General features: G+C 36.1%; 1 protein-coding gene across 5 annotated transcripts in view; it reads left to right on the plus strand.

Moving 5' to 3' along the window:
• The window catches only part of Arhgap15 (Rho GTPase activating protein 15), a 611,414-nt gene that overhangs the window by 393,028 nt on the left and 192,422 nt on the right, over positions 1-25,964 (plus strand). For all 5 annotated transcript variants that reach the window (XR_004118571.1, XM_031370150.1, XM_031370149.1 and 2 more), the window contains exon 11: positions 13,354-13,431. Coding sequence is in view for 4 of the 5 variants with exons in the window: in XM_031370150.1 (XP_031226010.1) it covers positions 13,354-13,431 (78 nt within the window). In the remaining variant the exon portion in view is untranslated. The remainder of the gene's footprint in view (positions 1-13,353; positions 13,432-25,964) is intronic.

Consider the following 25,964-nt stretch of genomic DNA (forward strand, 5'->3'; position numbering starts at 1 on the left):
ACATAATCCAAGACTGATTTGGAATAAAGTTTAAAAAAAAAAACTAGCACATTGAAATCATCTTATAGTATTTCCTTATATATAATATTTATCATTTAATCCCTGGTATGATATATGAATGTCCATATTTTCCATTCAAATTCTCTTCCCACCAGTACAGCTTTTTTCCCATTGCCTTTTTGTAGGAGGCAGTAGATAAAGCAGTTTGTTTTCCTAGGTAAACAAGTTTAGTTTTTATATGAGAAAGAAAGCAGAAAAGAAAGTAAGCTAATACTAAGCATCAACTGCACTTCAGAGAGCAGAGTTCTTCAGGTCAACTATAAGCTTCAGAAAAGCCTTCAAAATCAAATTGAGTACTGTATTTATAAGTAATGAGTAGAAACTCTGAAATAGGCACACAGATTAATATAAAAGACATTGACCATATTTTTCTCCTGTTTCTACAGATTTAAATTTGTTGAATTCGAATATTTAACAAGTACTATATTTAAAGTCTAAGGATAAATTGGCAATTTTTTTCATAGAAAGGTCAGTAAAAGAATTATTTAAATTCCATAATTTTAAATCAACTCTCACATACTCCACTACCAAAAAAAAAATGAAAGAAAAGGAAATTAGCTTAGCAAATATTATCAGAGGCCATACAGAAATATTAGCTTATAAATAGACACCTTATTTTCAAAGTCTTTGTCCAGAAGTATATACCTAACACATAGAATGAAAACTGGCCTTGGTAGAACACAATCCTGCAGCATCATTGTCCTTCTTGATAGGATGAGGATGAGAAAAACACTTTGCTGGTTGAATATTAAAACTACAGTTCAGTTTTAGAACAAGATTTTAGAATGAACACTGGTAGGTGGCAGAGTTTAAAAAGCCTTGAAACCACGAGAGGATAACTAAGCATGTGTCATGAAACTGATCTCAAGAGCAGAATGGGGACCCTAAAATAAAAGAGCACATTTGACTCCTTTCTTATTTCTCTATGATGGATGGATCCTTGACTCTGTGATGTCCCCTTGTGTCCTTAACTGACCTGTAATATTCTTCTGACAAACCAACCTCGAGAATAATATGTATACAGAAGGTACAGACACCATTATTACCTTGAACACAGCTGTTTTTAAAGGTTCCAGTCTTTTTTTTTTTTAGAAAAAAAAAGAAACATTCGTGTCTTCTTTTACAGTATTTTAAGCACCAGAAAGGAAAGTTTGTTGTTTGTTTTGATAAGTCAATGAAGAGAGAGGGAGTCACACAGACACTTCTAAAGCATATGATGTTCCCAAGCTTAGAATTCTCCTCCTTCCTTGTAGAGTGCTTTGCTCTGAAGTTGGTTGAAGAGAGGTCAGTCCTTTCTTTTGATACTCTGGCCAGTGATTTAATAGAAATTCATTTGTATTTCAGCCCAAGAGCCTTTACTAAGATTTGTTATAAAAGTAGGAAACAGGTCAGAAATCTCTCTCACTTAATGAGTCAGCCCATGTTCAAGGCAGTATGTCTGTATTTAGGCTGAGTTATTGTGAAAGACTAAAGGTCCATAGGAAGAAGAGAAGAATCAGGTATAGACAGTGATCCATATGTAGACAGTTTCAAGTGTGGTTAATGTTCAAGAGCTTACCACAGTGAGAGTTGTCAACTGTATTCTGTGTTGTCCAAGAGAGAAGGAGGAAAGGCCTTGATTTCAGATCCTATTGATGCCAAGAGAACGAAGCATCTCTTCATCACATTTAAATGTATAGAGGTCCTGGATAGGTCAAGGAGGATGTAGGACCCAGTGTATAACATTGTACTCACCCTGAGACAAATAGCACTGCATAACTTGTACCTGCAGAGCCATAGATGATCCTTTCACAATTCATTCTGGGACAAAAATATTATGATGATAAGAACAAATCATGATTAAAAATGAATTGCATTTAGTCATCCTGAAAATACCCTTCTCTCCACAAAGTTATACATATATCAAGAACACTTATTTCCTTTACCTTAGTTTATAAGAAAATAGTGAGGAACCCATATAAAAAATATTTGTAAAGTGGAAATCATTCTATATTGTTATTTTTAAAGTCACTATGGCCTGCCAATTTTCTTGCTCTGTTCCTCCCCCAGCTTATTATCCTCACCTCTACTGCCATCTCTCATATCATACCAGTTAACAACTTTTACTCTGTTTTTTTCTGCCCATTAGTCACAGTTTTCTCACAGAGGGATGATTTCAACACAAGAGAATGACATTATTTCTTATTGCGGAATTTTACTCATAAGAAATCTTGTCTGAAAGACGTGTTTTAAGAAAGAATTGTTTCCTCATAATTCTGAAATTATAAACAAGCCCTCCATAATTGACCTTAAGACTTATTTGGGGGGCTTAGTATATAAAATTTAAGTATTCAAAATTGTGGTCTTTAATTTCTACTTTCGAACGTTACCTCAAGAATCAGCTAGAGAGACTCATTACAGATTTTCAAATATTCTCCCCAAGCCTCAGAGTATGAGTCCTTGAGGAAATGGGGAAATTATACTATTCTTTAAATTTCATATAAAGAAAACATGAAATATATGTGAAACTTTGTTTTCCACTACTGGAAAATTACATATATGGTTAAATACTCCATAAATCTTATATTAATGAATATTAATATATGTAAAACAGAACAGTTTTACATACCTTCTTTAAATGTATTTGAGAATACACATATACACATGCATTTTGATAATGTTTTCAGTGTACACCTATGTGATGAAAAGTCTTTCAGAAACAGGAAATCTGGTTCACATTTCACTAGCATTCGATGAGTTTATACAAGGGAACAATTGGTTTTGGAATGTCCTTTTTCTAAGCACATATATGTATATGTTCTGAGTAGCCAGAGGCTATACAAGTCTTTGCTACATGGTTAACAATCCTTATGCACTCAGGAATGAAACTAAAAATATCTCTCCAGGGTCATTAAAAGAAGCTTTTGTGATTTTAACAATTAATAACGCAAACTTCAGTGTTTTTTATTTGACTCCTAAAATCATGAATGTAAATGATTTTGATCATTCATGGAGTTAGAGTTGGAGTTAGAATTTCTAGGTAGAGGAAAAAAAAAAGCCTGTCTTTTTCATCTCTGTTGCAGAGATGTTGTATTTGTATTTTTAAGCATTTCCACAATGAACCCAATGGTTTAATAGTTCAGCAATAAGTTAAATTTTGGATACCTGCTGTGTGTCCTATTAAGAATTTTAATCTGATTTCCTGGATTACAACATATTTCAGCTAAATTAGAGATGCACAACAGAGCTCAGAGGCAATGGGCATATCAGTGGTACAAATATTTTTATATAGTTCTGCAGAAATAAAAACTCATAATTTATGGTTTTGGACCTAGAGAGGTAGCTTGATAGTTAAGAGCACTGGCTGTTCTTCCAGAGAACTTGGGTTGGATTCCCAGCACCCATATGGCCTGTATCTCTAGTTCCAGGGGATCTGATGCTTTCTTCTGGCCTCTGAGGACACTAGACACACATATGCAGTCAAAACTTGCGAAAAAATTGAACTTATGTATTTAAAAAGGCAACTCATAATATTTGTAAAAGTAAAGAAATATAAAAGATGGAATAGTCTTAAAGTAATAAATTATGATTTGTTCAAAGAACAATGTGTATATATGTGTATATATAGCTGTATATATTAAAATATTTGTTTATGAATGATATATCCATATTAATTTCTACTTTCACTTATGTATGCATATGTGTCTCTGTGACTGTATGCTGTGTTTGAATGGGCATCTACAGAGGCCAGAAGAAGGTATGAGATCCCCCAAAGCTAGAGTGTTATGGGCTGCCTGATGGGAGAATTAAGAACTAAACTCCTGTGCTCTAGAAAAGCAGCAATTGCTCTCAAGCACATACAGAGGATTTCAAAGAAACATGTTCTATGGCACACACTTGTAATCCCAAGTACCCAGAATCTAAGGCAAGAGTGTAGCAACTCTAAGTTCTACCTCAGCTATAATGAGTTCAAGACCAATCTGGACAACCTAGTGAGACCCTGTCTCAGAGTATACAGTGAAGGAAAATAAAAAAAAATAAATAAAAATAAAAGATGATGTCATCTGGAGTTATGCTTGCCTAGCATTCACACGACCCTAGTTTCAAAGCCTAGTACTGAAAATGAATGAATGAATGAGGGAATGAATGAATGTTTGCATAAAGCTCAACACTATGAGGCTCAGGCTTAGACTACAGTTTGGGAAAATGTACCTCCCCACACACACACACACAAACCCCTTGTGTATACTATGTTCTGTACCAAATCTCTATTATCTATTTCTATGCAGTGAGTGCTTAATCAATATTTGTCAAATTCCATAGAAAACTGGAGTTTGCCAGCTCAAGGGTATCCTTTCCTATATTATTTTAGCTTGTCAATCCCTCCATGCAACCATAACTAACATTGTTCCATCTGCCAAAACAGAGGAATGTAGCTGAATCTCTCTTTTTTCTGTTTAGCCAAAACACTTACAAAATAGAAAATGTAGCTTCTCCTGTAGTCTTAAAAAAGTAATCCTGCTTCTATCTTCCAAGTCTCAGAGGACCAAATGCTACCACTGTGGGCTGGAGCTTTGACTTTACTTGGGAAGTGTCTAATGGTGCTAGAACATCTCAGAAGTCCAAGAGCACCAGGCTGAAAAGTCATCTTGTCTGTGATGTCAGTGTGCTTGGGCTGATGGGTGATGTACCCAATCAGGTTTCCAGAGATGTCCTTGTGTGCCTAGAATTATCTCTACTCCTCTAGGGCAGCCATTCTAGTACAGCAGAGCTGTCTTTCACCTGAGTGCTCAGCAGGGGCAACCATGAAAACCCTCCAGGAAGTGGCTAGCCTAAGGCTCTGAGTTACAGGCGCCTCCCCAGAGAAGATCAAAAGTCATGCCCCACCAGCACAGAGACACTGAGAAATGGTTGAATGTGTTCTAAATTAAACTGCCCTGGTGGTGAGCAGAGATCTGCCAAAATCTTTCAATTAATCACTTTTACCTTCAGGGCAAAGTTAGGCCTGAGAGTATTTCAATAGGTTTTTATTGGAACAGGGTTATTTCAGATATTAAACTATGTTGCACAAAGTAAAAATAATGTTATTTTTAAGTTGCTACTCTTGTTAAATAAAAGTTGGCAAACATTCTTAGGGTCTGTATTGTGTCTGTGTGTTTGTGTATGTGTGTGGCTTTTTCTTGTTTCATAAACCTCATTGGTTTGGTTTCGTTTTGTTTTTGTTTTTAACAAAAAAAGTGAACAACAGTGAGTTAGGTAGTAAATATATGCATGCAGTCATCTTCATTAATAACGTGCTATAAATAATAGGAGACAGGTTTTAACTGTATAATTCTGTACAACGGGACTAAGTTTTTTTCAGACATCTTTAGCAGTAAGTTAATTAGAATCACCTGCATTTCCTTGGGTGGACACCAAATGGATTGCAAACAAAAACAGATTAAAATAGCTGCAGGAGCTCACGGCATACAGATGACAAGATTCACAGAGGACCGCAAGGCACTGAAAACGTGTGCTTTTTCAAACAATTTTGGATGAAATTTAGCTCTTGTGACTTCTCTGTAAGAGCCCCCTTATAAGTGTTTTGCTGAAAGGCTAGCATGGCTTTGCTTCTGATCCCTTGATGAGTGAGAGAAATGTTTAAGAAAGATCACTTTACGGAGAGATTCAGGCTGAAATGTGATGACTGTGAGTCAAGCCAAGCCAAAAATTACAGTTCAGAATGAAAGGGGAGGGACGTGGTTTGGGAATCCATTTTCCCACATTCCTGACTCTCAATCATCCCTGCCAATGTTTTAAAAAAGAAGCCCAATGGAAAACAATGAGGTCACTTTGTTTAGATGTTTAAAGGAAAATAGGAGTGGAGGGATTGAAAGAATGACAACAAATATATGAATTTTGCATCAATATCTATTTCAGGCATGATGAGGCCGGAGCGTAGACTTTATGTAAGTGTCATGACTTCATCACAAAAGGAGCCATTTTTAGGGCTTCCTTCATGTTTGTCTTGGTCAGTCTTTTATTGTATGTCTTTAATTTATGAAAGCGTCTGTTGTTAAAATATTTTAAAAGAAAAAGTGTAGGAAGAAAAAATACAGATTACTTCTTTCCAGACTTCAGCTTTCCTTAATAATGGTGTCCACGTGAAACTTTGACTCTGCTGGAACACCCTACTGCCATGAAACCTCAGGTTTCCCTAGTGTATGTGCCAACAAACTACCAGATGAAAAGCAGCAGACCCAGATAGACCCTTTGTTTCTGCTTCTCCTATTTATTTTAATGCAACTCATTAAACAAGTCCCAATACCAAAAGAATGATGTATTTATTTTAGTGTGATCACAGAAAAGAAAGAAAAAAAAAACCCTCCACAGTGGAGGTGGAGCTAGGAAAGATGAGAGTCAGTGTAGAGAATGGCATGAGCTGAACTGAAGGAAACCTCCAGTGTCAGCATCTTTCAGCTATGTGAAGGTTTCCTTGAAGATAACAATGTCTCCTTAATGGTAACCAGAATCACTGGCCAATGCTTACCTCCAAGACTGAGATTGGTATGAAAGCAAGAAACACACTAAAACTGATGAAAAACTATTTGTAGGCCACGTTTTCTGTTCTCCAGAAATCATTTCAGTCTGTCAACTTTATTCTGATCGCTACATTCTTCCTGATATTTCATGGTCAAACTCAGGATCTTTCTGAAATATTTTACCTTGAGAGATGTATTGGAATGGCTTCCTGATTGGTATAATTCTGTAAATTATAGTCATGAATACTATCCTACAACCTCAAATGCTTTGCTGAGTTAGACAGATATATACAAGTAGGCATATAAAAATATGAGGAGCCACACGTGGGATATCATCCTTTGGCTATCATTTCATCTCACCCATATATTAAATATGGCATATAAATGGCTTTAATCTACACCACATTGACCAGATTGGAACATTTTCTGTCATCTTTTCCCTGATTCACCTACCATTTAGTAATCCCTAAGTTAAAAGGTATGATTTTAAAGGGAAGTTGGCTCAGTGGTCAAAATTGGAATATGAGCTGCATTGTAGAGGTTATATGTAAAAGCAATCATGATCCATTATGTAGCACAGGAAATGTATGTCAAGACTGGGGCTTGTGTGCAATGCTATCTACATTGCTGGAGTTCAGCAGTGTGGGTGTCTTTCATTATGAGAAATTGGTGAGATATTTGGCAAGAACCAAAGACAAACATAGGAGATGTTGTCTCACAATAGATGACAGTAGCTTCCCACATGTGAAGGAGGATGGCTTCTCTGTTTTACAGAAAGTTACAAGGTTCAGTGGGTTTCTCTTCTATTTATAAAATTCTCAATACCCCACATGTATAAAAACTGTGGAAAGTGATGCAATAAAACTAGGAGTATGATACAATAGAAGATTTTCCAAGAATTTTTGAAATCTATCTCTATACAAAATACTTGGCAATATTTAAAACTGGATAAGTAACCATGCTCTCTCTCACCTGAGATCCTCTCAATGTTTGGATACTATAAAGACGTGTTAAGACTTAAGTGAAGTGGTGTGGCACTGGCAACAAACCCAAAGTGTACACACTTACCACTATGGATTTGGCCCTTTTCTTTCTTTTCTTTTCTTTCTTCCTTTCTTTCTTTCTTTCTTTCTTTCTTTCTTTCTTTTTTTTTTAACATATTTTAACTCTGGCACAATGTCAGCTAGCACCTGTCTTCTCAGTTGCCACAATTGGACAGTGTTCCTTCAGAGAGAGTACTGTGCATGACAGCAAAGATGACTAAGATTAACAAACAAAGATTTTGGGATGGATGTTAAATGCTTTTATTTCCTAGTGCTGGGTTGCAGGGACAGGTATAAGGAATAGTGATTCTACCCACTCAAGAAGACAGAAATATGAGCAAAAGAAACACAATTCCCAGACAACATTAATAGGCACCACTTATTCCAGGGAAATCCCACAGAATATCCTAATTTTGTGTCAACATATATAGTAAGCAGAAATTGGCAAAAGGTCAGTAGATAAAACAGCTCACTGAATTATAGCATCCAATCCGCTCTGAACATAGTACTCCTCATGTTCACCTCGGGCTGTGAAGGGGCCTCCGAAGACAGTGCCTTCTGTTGCCTCCCTCCTCCCCCTGCTCACCAACCCACCCTCTCCCACTTCCTGGCCCTGGTAGTCCTCTACACTGGTTTGGTTTTTGTTTTTGATTTTGATATCTTTTCAGAGGAGTAACCAGGAGAGGAGATATCATTTGAAATGTAAATAAAGAAAATATCTAATAAAAAATTACTTACATCACAAAAAAGAATATTAATGTGTATAGTATTCTTAATGGGCATAATTTGCATTCTTTGAATAGTGCAACCATTCCCTTCTGACTGTAGGGTGTTGCTGAAAAGTAGGATTGTCTTATACCTACTCCTTATTGCTTTTAAAAGTAATTGTCATTAAATTTTGACAATTCAAAAAAAAAAAAAAAGAGTGTCTTCTGAGCGGAGGGAGGTGAAGAACCAAGCGCTTTTGTGCTCTACAGCAGCAGCTTTGCCTTAGGTGCTCTCAATACAGTTAATTCCTCGGTTATGTAGCTGGGAGAGAAGTGTACGCACCAGCCACTGGCCCTACATAAAGCTCCCACTCAGCCTGAGAAAATATATCTGTCCAGATATAGATTATTCCTCACATAAAATGTTTGGGAAGAAAGTTGTTTCTGATTTCTGAATTTTTGGAGGCTTTAGAAAATTTGCTCATAGTTGACAGATATCATGAGGAAGGGACCCAACTCTGCACTTGGAACATAGTTATCTTTTGTATATACCTATACATTTGGTCTGAGGGTAGGTGCATATATGTTATGGATCTTTACCTATGCATTCATTTGAGGTTCAAAGTTGAATTTCAGGCCCTGGTGCATTTCAGATTCCAGATTTTCAGATGAATGTACAACCTGCACAGCAGCACATATGCCCACTGTTTAGTTAATTCTGTCTTTTAATCCAAGGAGTAACCAGATGCTTGAATAACAACCATCATAAAGAAACTCTATGTAGAGAATGGGAAGCTAAGGGCATCGTTTAGCCACAGAGTTCTTGTCTACTGTGCACAATGGTTTGATCTAGGTTTAATTCTTAGTGCAATATGGAATCAGTGGAAAGAGATGGTAGATAAACACAGGTATTAAGCAATAGAACAAAATGGCATTAGTTTTAAAAGGCCCAGGTGTAGAGTGTTTCTTAAAGAGATTTTGGTGCTCAATTCAATGATAATTTAAAATAAATCCTTGAGAGAGGAAAAAGGTCATTTCTCCAAAATCATCTACTTGATCTCAGAGAAAGTAAAAGCCTTATGAAACTGAAACAAATATTCCTGTCATGAAACAAAAACAATGGCCATTTTGATGAGATAATTCTTACAAAGTATCATTCAGAAACATTTATGAATCAAAAAACATTCTTAAACATGAAGCCAAGAGAGAATATCAATGATGTATGAGTGCTGCTTGCTCTGTCTTTGCTGTAGAGTCGAACTTGCCACACATGGTTGTTACTTAAGACGAAATGAAATCTAGCCCCTCCTTCTCAGGAACTTGCCAGCACTGTGGCTGAACTAAGTTCACCCAGGCTTAGGCTTCTTCAGTAGAAAAACGAAGGAATAACCTTTTTAAATCCCCTACAGCAACACCCGGTGACTTCCACCAATGGTAAGCGTTGGTCTGAAACATAAACTGTCAGCTGTTGAGTAAGCAAAGGATACTTCAGAGAATGTGGTTCTCTTCTGAGAAATCTTTGTAATCCTCTTCATTCCAATCTGGTTTGTTTTAAACAAAAGTGCAATGACTTGGTCTCATCATCTTCCCAATGTATTCCTAGCACAGCAAACAAAACCCTCTGGCAGCATCCCCTCATGGTATTTCCTGAGAAGACCTCACTCCCAGAGTAATTTGTCTCAACCTTCACCAAAGCACAGTGTGGGCACCTTGAAGACACCACTCATTTAAAACTCATACCAAGTCTAACTTTATTTCCAAAATGAGTAGTTCCCACTCCAGCAAGTATAATGTGGTCATGAAAAGGATGTCCAAAGCCACCAATTTACACTGGTTTGGTTTGGCAAAACTTTCAAAGTTCTTAGAGTAAAAAGGGACTGACACGTGAATAACTCCAATTCAGATAATTGAATTGGGAATCTCTCTCAGGATTTCAAGGTTGACATTCTGTGAGCCATTCAGGGGAGAACTAATCAACATCAAGTCTGTACCTAGATAATTTATATTTACTGAACTTCACTGATAGGTTCCAGATTATTTTTTAATGAAATGCTCTGCTTTCTAATATGCACTTTGTCATTTTTCTCTCTACTTACAAAACTTTAAAAGTATGATAGCAGGGGGCAGAACCCATTCAAAGGAGGGGCCACAAAGGTTGGAGATCATTAATATTTGCAAGATAGATTATATTCATCTCTCTGAATCTCAAGGGTTTAGAAGCTGTGTCATTACATTTGTACTACATCTAATACATTTTCCTTTACTCCCCCTCACTCTCTGGTTTCTAGCTGAAGCCACAAACAGTTTCTCAGCTATGACTCAGTCACCCAACCACAGAAGTGCCACAGGTCTGAATTACCCTCTCCATCTCTATCACCAACACACCCTGCTTTTGTCCCAAGAGAAAATGGGTCATTCATTTGGGATAAGGTTGTTTTCTTTAAACACTACAGTGCATTTCATTTGTTCCTATGTAATATATATCCAATCCACACTATTCTTTCAAATGTTTTTGATTACTGAACTTTTAAAAAAATTAAAAATTAAAAATAAAAAAAATTCTGCAGAAATTTCGAAAATACCAAGGCTGCAGCTTCAACTTACAAAAGCTTGGGATTCTGTGGAGTTTCTCTGGTTGTAGTTCACTCTGCAGCCCAAGACAACATATACTTCAAACACATCTAACATATATTATGAGTCTTAGACAATAAGTAAAATAGTATTTAATTTTACATTGTATTTTAAAGATATTCATATTAAAATGAGGCTTAAGGAAAGTTGTGATTCATATTAAATTGTGTTGGAATTTGTTTTCACTTATCTTTAACATCTTTGACATCAGCTAATTAGTAAAAAAATAAATACTAAATCAATATATTTATTTCTACTAGACTTTTCATCTTCAATAATTCTCTCAACTAATGTTGCTATGATTCTTTCAATGTACACTGAAACCTCTCATTTGGAGAATATAGATCCACATAAGTTCATTGATGTTTCTCTTTTTTAAAAATATCTTTCCTCTGAATTTTTTTAAAACAATGTATAACCAATAAAAAGGTTTGGGCAATATTCATTCAGTCAAATTTTACATTGCTAGACAGGTGAAATTACTCATGACTCTTAGTTCTGGATGATATTTGGCTACATCTAAATCCCAACTCTTACCAAACACCCCCCAAATTGCTATCCTGAACTTTGTCTTATAGACAGTATGGGATCATTGATAATGACTTCAGATAATTCAAAACTAGTATCTGCAGTTGTTTATATGCTCAAAAAAGAAAATTTTTGAAAAGAATATACTACAATGTAAAAATTGTATTACTTTTTAAAAATAAATGTTAATACTTTTAAGAACATATCAAATTATTTTAATGTTTTCAGATTAAGACAAAATGCCAAGCACTGTCTAATTAAACAATAGAAAAATTTAGTTAAATTTGGTCAATAAATCATTCCAAATCAATCTTTTAACATTCTGAGCTTAAAAAGAATAATCATGAGGACAACTGGATCCTGTAGCAAAAGCAGAAATCAAATATTAGAAGAGTTTTAATTGTAATGAATGTTCTGTTTAAGATGTCAAATGTGCATTGTACTTTGTATAAACACAATAGGTCCCCTTACATCAACAGAGGTAATGAATACATTGAAAAGAAAAAATCTTTGATATTTATAAAAATGTACTCAGGAAGGGAAAGTGTCTCAGTAATGTACTGTTCATTAGCTTACTTTACTAGCAATTTAATGCATTTGCTAATAGCATTTTTACACTATTGCTATTTTCGCTAGTTACTGTAGTTCATTGCATAGAAGAGTTCAGACTACAGGCAATGTTTTCTCTGCAGTATGGCACCAATACCAGTGGCATAAATTAAGTCACTCTCTTATAATCTAATGAAGAAATGTATTGCACAACACAAATGTCCTAATTTAAAATGTGTAAAGTATAGAAATGACAAATGTTTGACAAAGCAGAGAAATAACTTATTTCATGTCATTAAAGATCTTTGCACAGTCCTTGTTACAAGGTAGCATGAATTTCCTCCAATTTATTTAACATTTATTATTATGAATCACAGTGATGAACAATGATTTACCACCGCCTGCCTGGGGAAGATGCTGGGATAATGGACCATGCCTTTGGCCAGTGATCTCACCTAACCTTTTCTGGAAGCCTAGAGACAGGAGAGAGCAAATACTCCTAACACAAAAATTATAACATCAACATGTATTGGAGATAATGATAGTACACCAATAAGTATTTCTTTATATTTCTCATTTCTTAATAATCATGCAGACTTGGTCATGAAAATAATTAGACATGATAAGCAAAAGTGTCAAAAGCCAAATGAGTGAATATCTAAGTTCCTGGACAAGATAAGTTATTTTGATGACCAGTTCCAAAACTATCTGAAACTAACATACCAATAGGCCAAGTATTTTCCTTTTATGCTGGAACATTTTATGTAAATGTGCTAAAAACTAGCCACATGTAGAATAACACTTTACCCTGTATGTCAAACATTAGGCCAATACATGCCATATGACCATGATCACAACAGACAGAATAGGCCACAATTAAGGATGGACAGAAGAGGAGAAGGGTGGAAGATGGGAAGAGATCAACAAAATGAGAACAAAGAGAAGACGCCTAATTATTTTATCTTTCCAAACAAGGGCAACATACACACACACCCAACACACACACACACACACACACACACACACACACACACACACACATGAATTCATTTCTTTTCCACTCTACTTCTTGCATGCCTTGGGTATAATGGTAGATATGTCATGTATGCTATTTAATGTTGTTGCTTTGATGAAACATATTTGATGCCATTGTCTCAGCAAGTCATGATTAAAACTTGGGGATCAAACTTTTGAACATTGCTTTATTTGAGGTCATAGAAACTTGTCTTCTCTGTGGAAAGGGGGTATTCAGTAGTCGTGTGGTATTCACTTCCTTATTGTTTCCCTTCTCAGTTCTTCCATGTGCTAATGTGAAATATGCTATTCTGTTTTTAGGCCTAGACGTTGATGGAATTTATCGAGTTAGTGGCAATCTTGCAACAATACAGAAGTTAAGATTTATAGTCAACCAAGGTAAGTGATTTCTTTCCTTCAGGCATTTTTCAGAAGTTATATCTTTAGCAGTGCACAGACTCTGCTGTACACCATGATCAGACAGCAGTAAATGATTTGGGAACAGGGATGAGAAAGTACAGAAATTACAGTTTTTCATTAGATGAAAATAATTATTAGTTTACCTGGAGATACATAGAATAGAAAGTAAACCTAATACCTCGTGTAAAATAAATAATGAGTAGAATAAATAAAGTAAAAAAATAGAAGAGTAAAAAAAATAGAAGAATAAAATAAAGAAAAATAGCCCAGCTTTGAAAACCTGTAACTAGCATATAATGGTACTTGATATGTGTTAGTGAACGAAATAACAAACAAATGAGAGAAGCCATAAGTGTTATAAAAAACCTGAAAGATCTGTGGAAATATAATGGCACTTCATTTTGAAGACACAGTGGTATACTTTTATATAAATGAGTGGGTTCTTACCATCTGATACAGCCTCTCTGTACTGCCTGTTATTCCCATACAAAACTCTGCACACAAATATTTACAATTTTATCCATAATTGGCAAAACTTGAAAATAAGGTTGGGATGTAGCTTGAGGATTAGATGTCAGAACAATGTCCAAAGTACCTAGCATGCACAATGTACCCTGGTTTCTATCCCCAAAGAAAGACCGATAAAAACTTAAGGGCAATAAAATATCTCTCAGTAGGTGAGTGAATTTATATAGTGGAATATTACTGTGGCAAATCTATATAGCAAATCTATATAGTGGAATATTACTGTGTTAAATGGAAACCACCTGTTGAGCCATGGATAGAATTCAGTGGAACTTTAAATGGACAATGCTGAATAGATGAACCCCCTAAAAGCAAACAGAAAACTGTACAGTATTCCAGGAAAACTATACAGATAATGAAAGATTAGTGATAACAAAAAATTTGAGAAAGAAGGAGATGAGTGGACACAGAATTTAAAAGCAGTTAAAGAATTTGTGTGGCAGAAGCATTATACATACATGTTATTACATACTTACCAAAACCTTAAAAAATATAACACAGAGAGTGAAGGCTAATGAAAACAATGGCTAACAATCAAAAATAATATAACAACACTGGCTCACTAGTTGTGACAATGTTACTTTACTCGGTGTTGTAAGAAAGTTCAAGGTAACTGTACTTACTGCTCAACTTTTCTACCAGTGTGAAGCTACTCTTAGAAAGCATATTAGTAAAGAAATAAAAATAAAATAAGAAAAAGAAAAGGTGAGGCCCCTAAATGATAATAGGATGATGGCTAAAAACCAAACAAAAATGGCATAGGCCAGCTATCCTTAAGATGCTTTTTCCTTGACTTCCTACTTACACAGTGTATGCTTCTCTCTCTCTCTCTCTCTCCCTCTCTCTCTCTCTCTCTCTCTCTCTCTCTCTCTCTCTCTCTCTCTCTCTCCCTCTCCCTCTCCCTCTCCCTCTCCCTCTCCCTCCCCCTCTCCCTCTCCCTCTCATTCTTTCCTTCTTTTCAAAATTAGTGGGATGGAATGGAGTGCTTTAAAAACTTTGTAAGAACAGAATGGAATCAAATGTGGCTGGAGAGACAATTTAACAGTTATACTCACTTCCTGCTCTTATAGAGGACCCCGATTCTGTTTCCAACATGTACATCAGGAAGCCCACAACTGCTTGTAACTTAGTTTCCAGGAATTCAACACTCTTCTCTAGCATTCCTGGTACCAACACACACATGGTGCACATACTTATAGCTGAACACCCACACACATATAAGAAACAAAAATAAAAATTAAAAATATTTTAAAGAATAAAAATAAATGACATATGTGATATTCTTTTAGCAATGTGACAGATTCATATTAGTTTTCCTCAAAATTAAAAAATAGTTAGTGGTGTCTTCAGAAAAATTTACAGTTCCTCGTGATGTTGGTTTCATAGCCAACATCACTAACGCTTCTAGCTAGTACCAGGTCCTCTGGCTCTCCTTTGCACTGCTTTGTTTGCAATTGTGTCTTTTGCTTCCACAGTGCTAGACCTTGAACTCTGGCTCCCACATGTTCACATGTGCTGGAGCACCCCAGTCCACAATGCATTCCTAGGCTGTCTTGCACATTTGCATGCTTCTGGTTTTAGTGTTTATACATAATTCTTTTTACTTTCAATGTCTTCCTATCTTTTCTTTCTCATTCTCCATACCCAAGTCTCCTGGAAAATGGCCATTTTTTTTCTTATTTTTCAAGGCTCTAATTATATCTTCCTACAGGAAGTCTTCTGTCTGACTTCTCCTCTGTGTTCTCCTCATAGTCAGAAGTTTAATTTATAATAGTATATTCATTTGTATTGTTCACCATCAAAAATCCCATGTACATTAAGACACACGGATTTAATACTGTTTTTAGAGAGAATGTAATCAAATGTGAGACAGGTACTTTATACCAGGAAACATGAAAACCTGAAAGTCTGATAATAAATCTGTTGTTTTTAATTGTGAGCTTATGTGTGGTCATGTAAATGTGAATGTTTGTGCCCATTGAAACCAAAAGATTGGATCTTATTGGAGTTGGAGTTCAAAAACAGTTATGAGCCACCCAATGTAGACACTGGGAGTTGGATTCTAATCTGGACCAATTTTCAGCCTATTTGTCCTTTTTCATGAACCGGTGCTAGTTATGTTAATAACTGTGAAATAAGTATGTAAGTGTGTGCATATCTATGCATGTCTCTCTCTCTTTTTCTCTCTCTCTCTCTGTCTCTCTCTCTTTCTCTCTCTCTCCCTGTGTGTGTGTGTTTGTGTCTGCATGTGTGTGTGTGTGGAGGGGGGTATATGTACATATCTGAATGCTGTAATTACACATATTAAAACTGATAAGCATTAAATTGTTTCTCTATAAGTTCAGGTGGAACAGCTCATTTATGTGTTAACTAGTTCTTTGTCTAGCTGCTTCATAATGTTTGTTTCAGAGAATCTTTAAGGGCTCTGCTTATTGACTAATTTGACTAGGCAAAGCACAGAACTAAACTTTGCATCACTTCTTCATATTGGTCCCATTGGTCTAAGCAACAGTGTCCCTTCTATGGGTAAAAATTGGATGAAACAACCCAGCATCGTTTTTATTCTGTTTATAAGCACTAAAATAATTCTTGTATGATAGCTCATGCTGGAACCATATCCTTATTGGGATTCTAGACAGCTGGGCAACACATTTCTCCTACAAAGAAGAAATCTCAAAACAGAAGCCATGTTAGAAACAAACACTAGCTGCATTTCCTGCCTTAAAAAAATATGCTCAGCAGTTTGAAAAGGAAAAAAAAAAACAATCTGCAATGAAAATATGAAATCTATCCATCTCATCTTTTACAATCCAAACTTCAGCTTCTTGGAGATTTTGTAACTGCTCATGTTTCCATGAATGTTGACAATGTAAAGCTGGGCAGAGGCCTGAGTTGGTATCTTGTAGTATAAATTGTCAGCAAACAGGCCTCCTGTTTTCCAGCATGGTGAGGATTCAACAGTCAGCACAAGTGATGCTACACTGGGACCTTTGATACTGTTGACTCTGCCAACTTGTCTTCTACAGTGTTTTGGCTTACATGATGAGAAGCCAGAGAGATGCTCACTGGTTAAAAGCACTTGTTGCTCTTTAAGAGGACTTATATTCAATCTCTAGCACCTATGGCTCAAAAGTATTCAGGGGATCCAATACCCTCTTATGTGATACTAAGTCTACTAGGTCACACACACACATAATTAGATATATATATATACATATACATATATGTATATGTATATATGTATACATATACATATACATATATATATATATATATATTTATATCCCTCTTCAAAATTTGATGCTGAGAGTATTATTTGAGTTAATTCTCTATATTGGTCCAACAATCTCGTCACTAACACTGTATCTTATTCATCATCCTAGCCAGGATTCTAACAGTTCTGCTAACAGAGGAGAGAATTGGTACATGAAACTTGGGGAGTGACACTCACATGTCCTCTTTTGTGCATGTGAATGTGTGATGAAATAATACCGAAGGCATGAAGTTTCCATGAAAATTATGCAGAGCTATGTAAACATCATACATTCATTTTGTAACTTAATATGGGGCATAAATGCACTTGGTGCACCCTCCTTCTATTAGCATCTTTTATCTTCTCTGTGTTCAACTTACATTATGCTTCTTTTTTAAAAGGTTCTAAATATACATTTTTTAAAAGAAATGAATAAGCCTTACCCACTATTAGACTACACAAATGAAAACTGATTTTGGAGATTTTCAAGAACAGTTGAATTGCAATTTCTGTGTTTCGCTGACTTTCCTGAATGCTCTAATCATCAGCAATTCTAAATACACCAGTTGAATGATTCAATTTGTTTTGGTTTTCTGTTTGACTCACTAAACCAGAAAGAATTAGATACCCTTATTATACTTCCAGATCAGATGACACACAAGTTAAATTCAAAGTGATCACTTTTGAAAAACATTTCCTAATTAAAATTAGTAATGCTGATAATAATTTTATTGTATAGGTAGCTGCTATTTTCACAATTTAGTATGCAGGCAATCCACTGAATTCCCTGCATATATAATTTAATTTAATCTTTTCTTCAACCTCATAGTGCATATAGGTGCAATTATTAAGCTTGTTATTTTCAGTGAGGAACCTGAACCTCAGTTGTTCAAAAAGAAATGTCCCAAGAATACCAAAGCTAAGGAGCTAAGACTAGATCTCAAAGGTCTCTGACTTGAGTTTGTGCTGTTAAACACTGCCAATAAGCTATATACCCTATGCACTGACTATTGTATCCTTCCTATAAAAACAGAAATGTCTTCTTGCGTGTTGTGCATACATTTGTACATCCCTGTTTTTACTCTCTTTCTCAACATTGGTTATTTGTACTACTATTCAGTTTGGCTAAACCTATTTATGAGTGGGGATGTTTGAGAAAACATCGCAGGAATGAAGATTCCCAGCATCTCCAGTCTCTGTAGGGTTTATGATGGTATGCCTGGATCAAGAAGCACTTTGCAACCTCGCAGAGAGGCATTACAGATTCGTGACTTACTAGGCTACCGGTGCATTAGTGAGTAGTGTTCTGCCTTGTTTGTTGAATTTGGTGACAGCTTTCAGTGACATTTTTGCTGATGCAACTCTTCTGGTCTATATGGGCATCCCCAAAGAAAACTGGTGCATGACCTTAGATGTCAACCTGTCATCAGCCTGTGTCATTGTGTTGATTCTTCTGCATGATCTGTGACCTCCTGATGGCTTTCCAGCATGGGTGCACATATGCAGAAAGCAGGCTTCAGCCCAGAGGATGCTCTGTGACTGTCTTAAAGACTTCTGACAGTGGGTCTTGGAAATCCCACCAGACATCCACACATCAGCCCTCAGTTTTAGCTGCCATCTAGACGTATTGCCCAAAATCCAGCCTAGCTGTGACTTTCATTGTATTACTTAGGTGTCTCCTGGGTTCACGCTTTATATAAGAAACAAGAGAGATTGTCACCCTTTCTGGAGAATACTACACATGAAGCTTCCCAAATCCCTGAGCCAATGGGAGAACTATAAAGCACCATAGAGAGAGATGACTGGGTATTTTCAGGACCAATGCTTCTTGATATAGTAAAAAATTTCCCCTCAAGTTTTCGCCCTACATTGGAGATAACTTCTTACCAGAATTTTAGAATTGATTTCCAGCTAGGAACGCAGATAAAAGATACCATGTTCGCATTTTCACTAGAGATGAACAAAATATATACATTACATAAATCCACATAGCCAAGCATCTTCTATGTTCATGCACACACAAGGGTGTTGGTTGGTTTAGTGGAAGAGGATCCTTTTTCTTTTTTCTTTCTTTTTTTTTTTTTGTTGCAGTCTTGTACTTTCCCTATATTTCTATATTTATTCACAAGAAAATTATTGGCACAAGAAGACATATTGGAAGTTGGCAAGTGGTGGCTTTGCTTACTTTAAAATTACTAATAATAGGCCAACCAGACTGGGAATATCCGTTAGAAAAACAATTTTGCATTAGCAATTATACCTAAGCTAGTTTTCTAGAGCCATGCACCTTAAAGCAATGGCCAAGATTTAGTAGCTGTCCCTCTGCATCATATACTTTTGTAGCATAAAAATCAAATAAAGGAAAGGAAACATGGGAAAGAATACAAATAATTGGCAGTTTCATCTGGAAATAAGTGACTGGATAAAACAAAAAGGATTTTTAACAGGATTTTCAAACTTCTAGTTGTGTTCTTATAAAATAGTCCTTGGGTTACATCCATTCATTTTTCTATTAAGTGAGTTTACATTGCTCTCTTGTTATTTTTAAGATGAGTATTTCTTTAAATCTACTTCATGTTTATTGCCAAGCACAGCAGTAACAAAATAAAATGAGTCATTTGTTTTATCATATTGTGTAAGGTGGTGTTTGTTTCTTTGTTTCTTTGTTCTGTTGTTTTGTAGAAGTTTCAGTGTTGGGGGTGAGTGTGGGGTGTGTGTGTGGCTTTTTTAAGGGCACCATTTTGGCCTCTATGTGATCAGATTATATTTTAACAATGATGTATTTTTCCCTTAAAGCTGGAAGGATCACTTGATCACAAAATGAACAAACTTTAACATCGTTCAGGGTTTTAAAAACTTTCCTAGACCTGATTTTTTTCTGCTACATTGAGTCCAAGAGCTCAAAGGCTATTGATGATGAAACTCATATTGCTTTGTAGCTGCTTAAGAAAGCACATTGGCAGGAGAATGTATTCCCAAGAAAGAGACAAAACAATAAACACTTCATATTTCTGAACACAGAAGCCAAAACAATAAACTGCAGTTTCTAGTTTTTGCATGTTACCATGTTTTCCAAACACAATCTTAGGTATCCTTTCCATTTTTAAGGTATTAAAAATCCTGGCCACTAAACTTAAAGCAAAATTATATCCCTACTGTGGGTTAGATTATCTTATATGATTTACTACAAAACAGACAATAAAAACTGACCTAACACCATAATTGAAACAATTAAAGACAGAAACAATCAAGTGGGAAAGGCATATCAGATAATAATCCAAGGATCTTCCTTCTTGTCTTAATTCTGAACTTTTCTGTATGTCTTTAAGGATCTCTTCTGATCTCTTTAGATCTCAGACTCTTGATTTTCACAATAGGGATAATAAAAAATGTAAGCAAATTAAAAACTGAGTCGATCCACTGATAATTACTATTTACTAAATTATGATGACAAGAAGTTAGATAAAATGAGAATTAGTTTTATTAGTAATTCTATTTTATAAATATTAATAAATATGTTTCTGTCATCTACATGATGGAACTTTCTTTGATGATAATTAGATTACTTTTCTAGAAAGAGAAATCAAATACAGGAAAATTTTAGAGATGCTTTGATATCAAAGTTTTATCTCATTACTAGCCAAATGCATGGGGTTCAGAACATCTAGGCAGAAAAGAGAAACTTAATTTCCTTCTATCAGTGAATTTGTGTTACACAGAGTAGGTAGAGTCTGTGGAAATTTTACAACTGAGTTCAGTTCAGGTTTTCCATGTACATTTGGCTATTGCATCCAGACATTAAATCAGTTATGTAATTGCCAACCTTCAAGAATGCCTTAGGAGATTTGTAAACATTACCATCATCATCATCATCATCATCATCATTATCATTGCAGACCATCACCACCATGATAATTAATAAACAGCTCTTAAAAGCTTGCTAGAAAAACAGAGCAAGCCTCCTCCCACTCTCATTACATTGCACAGCACTCTTTCTCTCCATTCTGACTTCAAGCAGAAATGTACTGCTATCTGACAAGATCTCTGCCAGATCAGCTGCTTAAACGAATACAAATTGATTATCTCCCAGTTTCTGTGGGTCAGAAGTCTAGGCACAGTTTTACTGAATGCTCTGTAGTCAAGGTGTCAGCCATGAGTAGATTCTCATCTGGCAGCTTGCCTGTGGATGGGTTCACACGGTCCTTGGCAAGACTGAGTTTCTGGTGGCTTATTGGACTGAAGGCCTCAGTTTATCAGTGGCTTCTGGCCTGAGGTTGCATGGACCAACAGGCCAATCCCAAAATGATAGCTTGTGTCATCAAAGAAGCATGGTAGAGAAAGATTAGTAGCAAGACAGAAACTGGAAGCCTGAGTGCTGTAATCAGAAAGTGCACGCACATTCCATCCCTTTACACATTCTTTGGCTAGGAGAAAACATCAGTCGCTACCCATGCCCTGGGGGAAGTAGACACAGAAGTTATGATCCCCAGGAAAGGAAAATAAATGTGTAGGGTACCTTTGAGTTTCTGCTAGAAGATTCATGAGGTGAAATTTTCCAAAAATAGAGATTTGGAAGTCATTCATGGACACTCCCATTTAAACTCAGGTTGGTACTATAAATACCACTTAGAGATGTGTCTGGGAATGTCCACCACACCCTCTGGCTGACTTCACTTTTACTTTCCAGGGAAATACACCTTATCTAAACAGAAGCTATACACTGTTTGAAATGTAGGAGAAACAGAAATAGATCATCAACTACTTTTTTTTGTTAACTCCTTTTCTATAACACAGAACCTTTCTCTTGGATAGATGATACAGTATCACTTATAAATGTAATTATTGCATAAATCAAAAATGCTATAAAAGTATCATACATGTTGCTACTATGATTAAAATCACTGACAGATTTCACTACTACAGTTCTTCTCCAATATTGTAGATTATGAAATAAATGTAAGGGAAGATATCTTGCCTGGTGCTTCTCTAGCACAGCTAAAGATTGAATGATATTTAAAAACATTATTAGAATTAGTTCACTGCCCAGGATAGCCAGCCTTTAATTGAGAATCTACTAGATGGCAGATTCTCAAAGGCAAACTCTCATTGTTCTCTAACCCTCATTATTCACAAAAGAAAACATTTGTCAGAAGCTTAAAGAACCTTTCTGAGGCTACAAAGTCTATATACAACAAGGACGGCACTTAAAACTTACTGCGAAACACACATTATCAGATTATTATTCATTTATTGTCATAGACCCAAAGCTATTTTCTTCTTTTGAACATCAAACATTCAGAACCTATTTCTTATCATTATAATGTGGTTCCCCAGTATCTAGCTAATAGGATCCTTTATAAGGATCTATTTGAACCTTTTTGAAAATTTTCAAACCTATTTGAAAATTTTTGGTAAACAGTCTCTGGCTACCTGTCAATTCATTAGAGGTAAAATGTTGATATATCTCCATGCCCTAAGCACAAAAATGACCTCCCCAAATGCTAGGAATGATGAGTTAGTTGGCTAAACAGCAATTGACCTTGAGTTGGATTGCTCCTGTTAACTAATCTTGGCATCCTGAGTTTTGAATGTCTTGCTTTTGTTTTCACATAGGAAATCCTGTTGTTAGGAGTTACAACTTTAAGGATGCGCATGCATTTACACATCATCTTTCTTCTAGGTACCCATATACTTTAGGAACATTTCCTAACAACTTTTTCCTATAGAAAAAAAAATCATTCTCTCCTCTCCAAAGCTGTTTAAGAAATGAAAACTAACAGTTGCAGGATCATACAGGAGGAGGAGGAGGAGGAGGAGGAGGGGTTGTCATTGTCTTTGTTGTCATTGTTGTTTTTCATGCACAATCTGAAGATTTGTTCAAATTGGAAGATATGGGACTCCAAAGAGGAGAGGAACTAAGATCAGAACAACACAAAGTTATACTTTTAACATAAAGCTTATTCTCTTTTATACTCTCCTATCATTGAGTTCCTTGGAGGAGAGGTGATAAGCAAGTCACTCAGTTTTCCTCTGCTTTAGGGGTGTAAGAACAAATAGATTTATGCAAAACTAACAAGTGAGGTCCCTGAAATTGGGTGGTTTTATCATCCCCTTTGACACGTACTTAAGGTGTTCCAGGTAGTACAAGCTCACTTTGCCCATCCTCATACTGCATGTATCCAGTTTTATTTTTCCTTTCCCTCTCCCTTTTTTCTCGCCCTCTGTTCCACATTAGCATAAACAGATTCCTCCCATACTCACAACAGTCTGTTCAAAATGTCCAAGGTGATTATTCTGACTAGAACAATCAACTTGACACAACCTACAATTCTCTGGGAAGAGACTGTTAGTTGAGGAATTACCTAGATCAAATTAGCCTGAGAGCAAGATCATAGGTATTTATCTTAGTTGTTATTGATGTAGGAGGACCAGAACACTATGGGCATCACCATTCCCTAGGCAGGCGGTACTAAAGTATAAAAGAAAGCTTCTAAAGTATAAGCCTGCCTTCTGCCCAGTGAGCCACACCTTCTGTGGTTCCCACACTTCTTTGGTTATGAAGTCAGATATGAGGTATGAGGTAATGCTGTATGATAGAATAAATAGATTAGCCTTCCAATTCCTTCCTTGATTTCCCTCAATAACTTGTTACCTGAAATTGTAAGCCAAATTGAGAGGACCTTGGGTTCTCAAGCTGCTTTTTGTCAGGGTATTTGTTCAACAACAGGACTGAAACGAGATCAGTAATCTTCCAGACTGAAGAAAATAGATCTTTTCCTCCCCTCTATCTGGGAAGCTTATAGTCAAGGTCCTCATATAATAAGGTCCATGGTGAAAACTTTAGGTTGCCATAAAAGCTATTTTTGACAGACAAAATTAACTCACTTCAAATCACAGCATTTTTTTTTAATATCAGAGAGAATTTAATACCAATCCTCTCTTTTTTCTATTTTTTTATTACATGTTTTCTTTATTTACAATATCTCCTTTCCAAGTTCCCCTTCAAAAATAAAAAAATAAAATAAAATAAAATAAAAACTAAAACAAACCCCTGTTCCCTCCCCTCTCCCCCTGCTCACCACCCCACCCACTCCTGCTTACTGGCCCTGGCATTCCCCTACATTGGGGCATAGAACCTTCACAGGGCCAAGGTTCTCTCCTCCCATTGATGTCTGACTTGGCCATTTCTGCTATACATATGCTGTTGGAGCCATGAGTCCCACCATGTGTGCTCTTTGGTTGGAGTTTTAGTCCCTGGGAGCTCTGAGGGCACTAGTTAGTTCATATTGTTGTTCTTCCTAAGGGACTGCAAACCCTTCAGCTCCTTGAGTCCTTTCTCTAATTCCTTCATTGGGGACCCTGTACTCAGTTCAATGGATGGCTGTGAGCCTCTACTTCTGTATTAGTCAGGTACTGTCAGAGCCTCTCAGGAGACAGCTATATCAGGCTCCTGTCATCCAGCACTTGCTGGCATCCACAATAGTGTCTAGATTTAAATCACAGCATTTTTATAGTTCTCTTTCCTGAAATTCTTGTTTCTGACCCTCAAACTATATCTGTCCCTTGTGTGTCTATTGATTCTTGCTTCTGGATGAATACAGCTCATTTGAAATCTATATCTAAGTGTGATTTCTGCGAGCATTACCCTTACTGCTCATCTAATAATCTAAAAATCTAAAAACCCCTGCATCTTAAAAACTTTACATGCAACAAACTATAACCAAAAGGCAAAAGGTCACAGAGAACCTTTAGGGCACTTTAAATGCAGTGGGACTTTCCTGTCTAGATTGAGTTCATACCTGCAAATGATGATGATAGGTTCCTCCACTTATATCACCCTGGGTTTGTGGCAGAAACAATGGTCAAATATTTGTCATTTGCATGGGATGACAAAGGGCTGGCCACAATGCAATTGCTTGTCACAGGAATCTGCAACAGCTTCTGATGAACTTTTCTAATGTTAATTTTCATGCTTACTCCAACAGAAGGATGCCTTAAAGCAAAACTTTTCCTTCCTTATCTGCTAAGAGCACTGCATTCCTATCCTTTACAGAATGGCTGAAGTACATTTTTAAATGGCTTAAAGTTTCAAGGACTTTTCTCCTTTGTTTATTCTTCTAAGGAAAAGGAATTTATAAAATCACATTTCCTAATGGTCCCTCTGCTAGAGAATGGAAGTATCCCAAATATGTTCCACTGTAGGAAAATCAAAAATAACATGAAACTCCAAATATGTTAGCCTATTGAGAATATTTATTAACTAAATAATTTAATAATGAAGAAAATGCCTACTTGATTAATTGTTACAGAGTAAAAATTACAATAAAACTGTCTTGATCAGTGCTTTGCAGAAGCGCCATTACTGTCTGTGCGGTTGTTTAACAAGGATTTAATTGGAAAGATAAGTGAATGCACATTTAAAAGTATTGTTAATTTGCTTTATAATCACCCCATCCTTCACAGTATTGACAGCACAAGGCACAAACCCCTTTCTGTTTAACAAGTATTATTTTCCATATGTGCACAATAAATTCTGAAACAGTAATTGGAAATTTTATGGGTTCCAACATACCTAGTGCAGTGGGTTTAGAGGTACACTCTCTTTATAAAAGGTAACCCAGTTTTAATTCTTGGAGATAGGTGATAAATCCTTATCATCTGCACCCCATCCTGAGTAGATCAAAATCCACTTCACTCATTTCAAAAAAGGAAAGTCATTCTAATATTTTTTTTT

This window comes from Mastomys coucha, unplaced genomic scaffold, assembly GCF_008632895.1.
Source record: "Mastomys coucha isolate ucsf_1 unplaced genomic scaffold, UCSF_Mcou_1 pScaffold15, whole genome shotgun sequence".
NCBI lineage: Eukaryota > Metazoa > Chordata > Mammalia > Rodentia > Muridae > Mastomys > Mastomys coucha.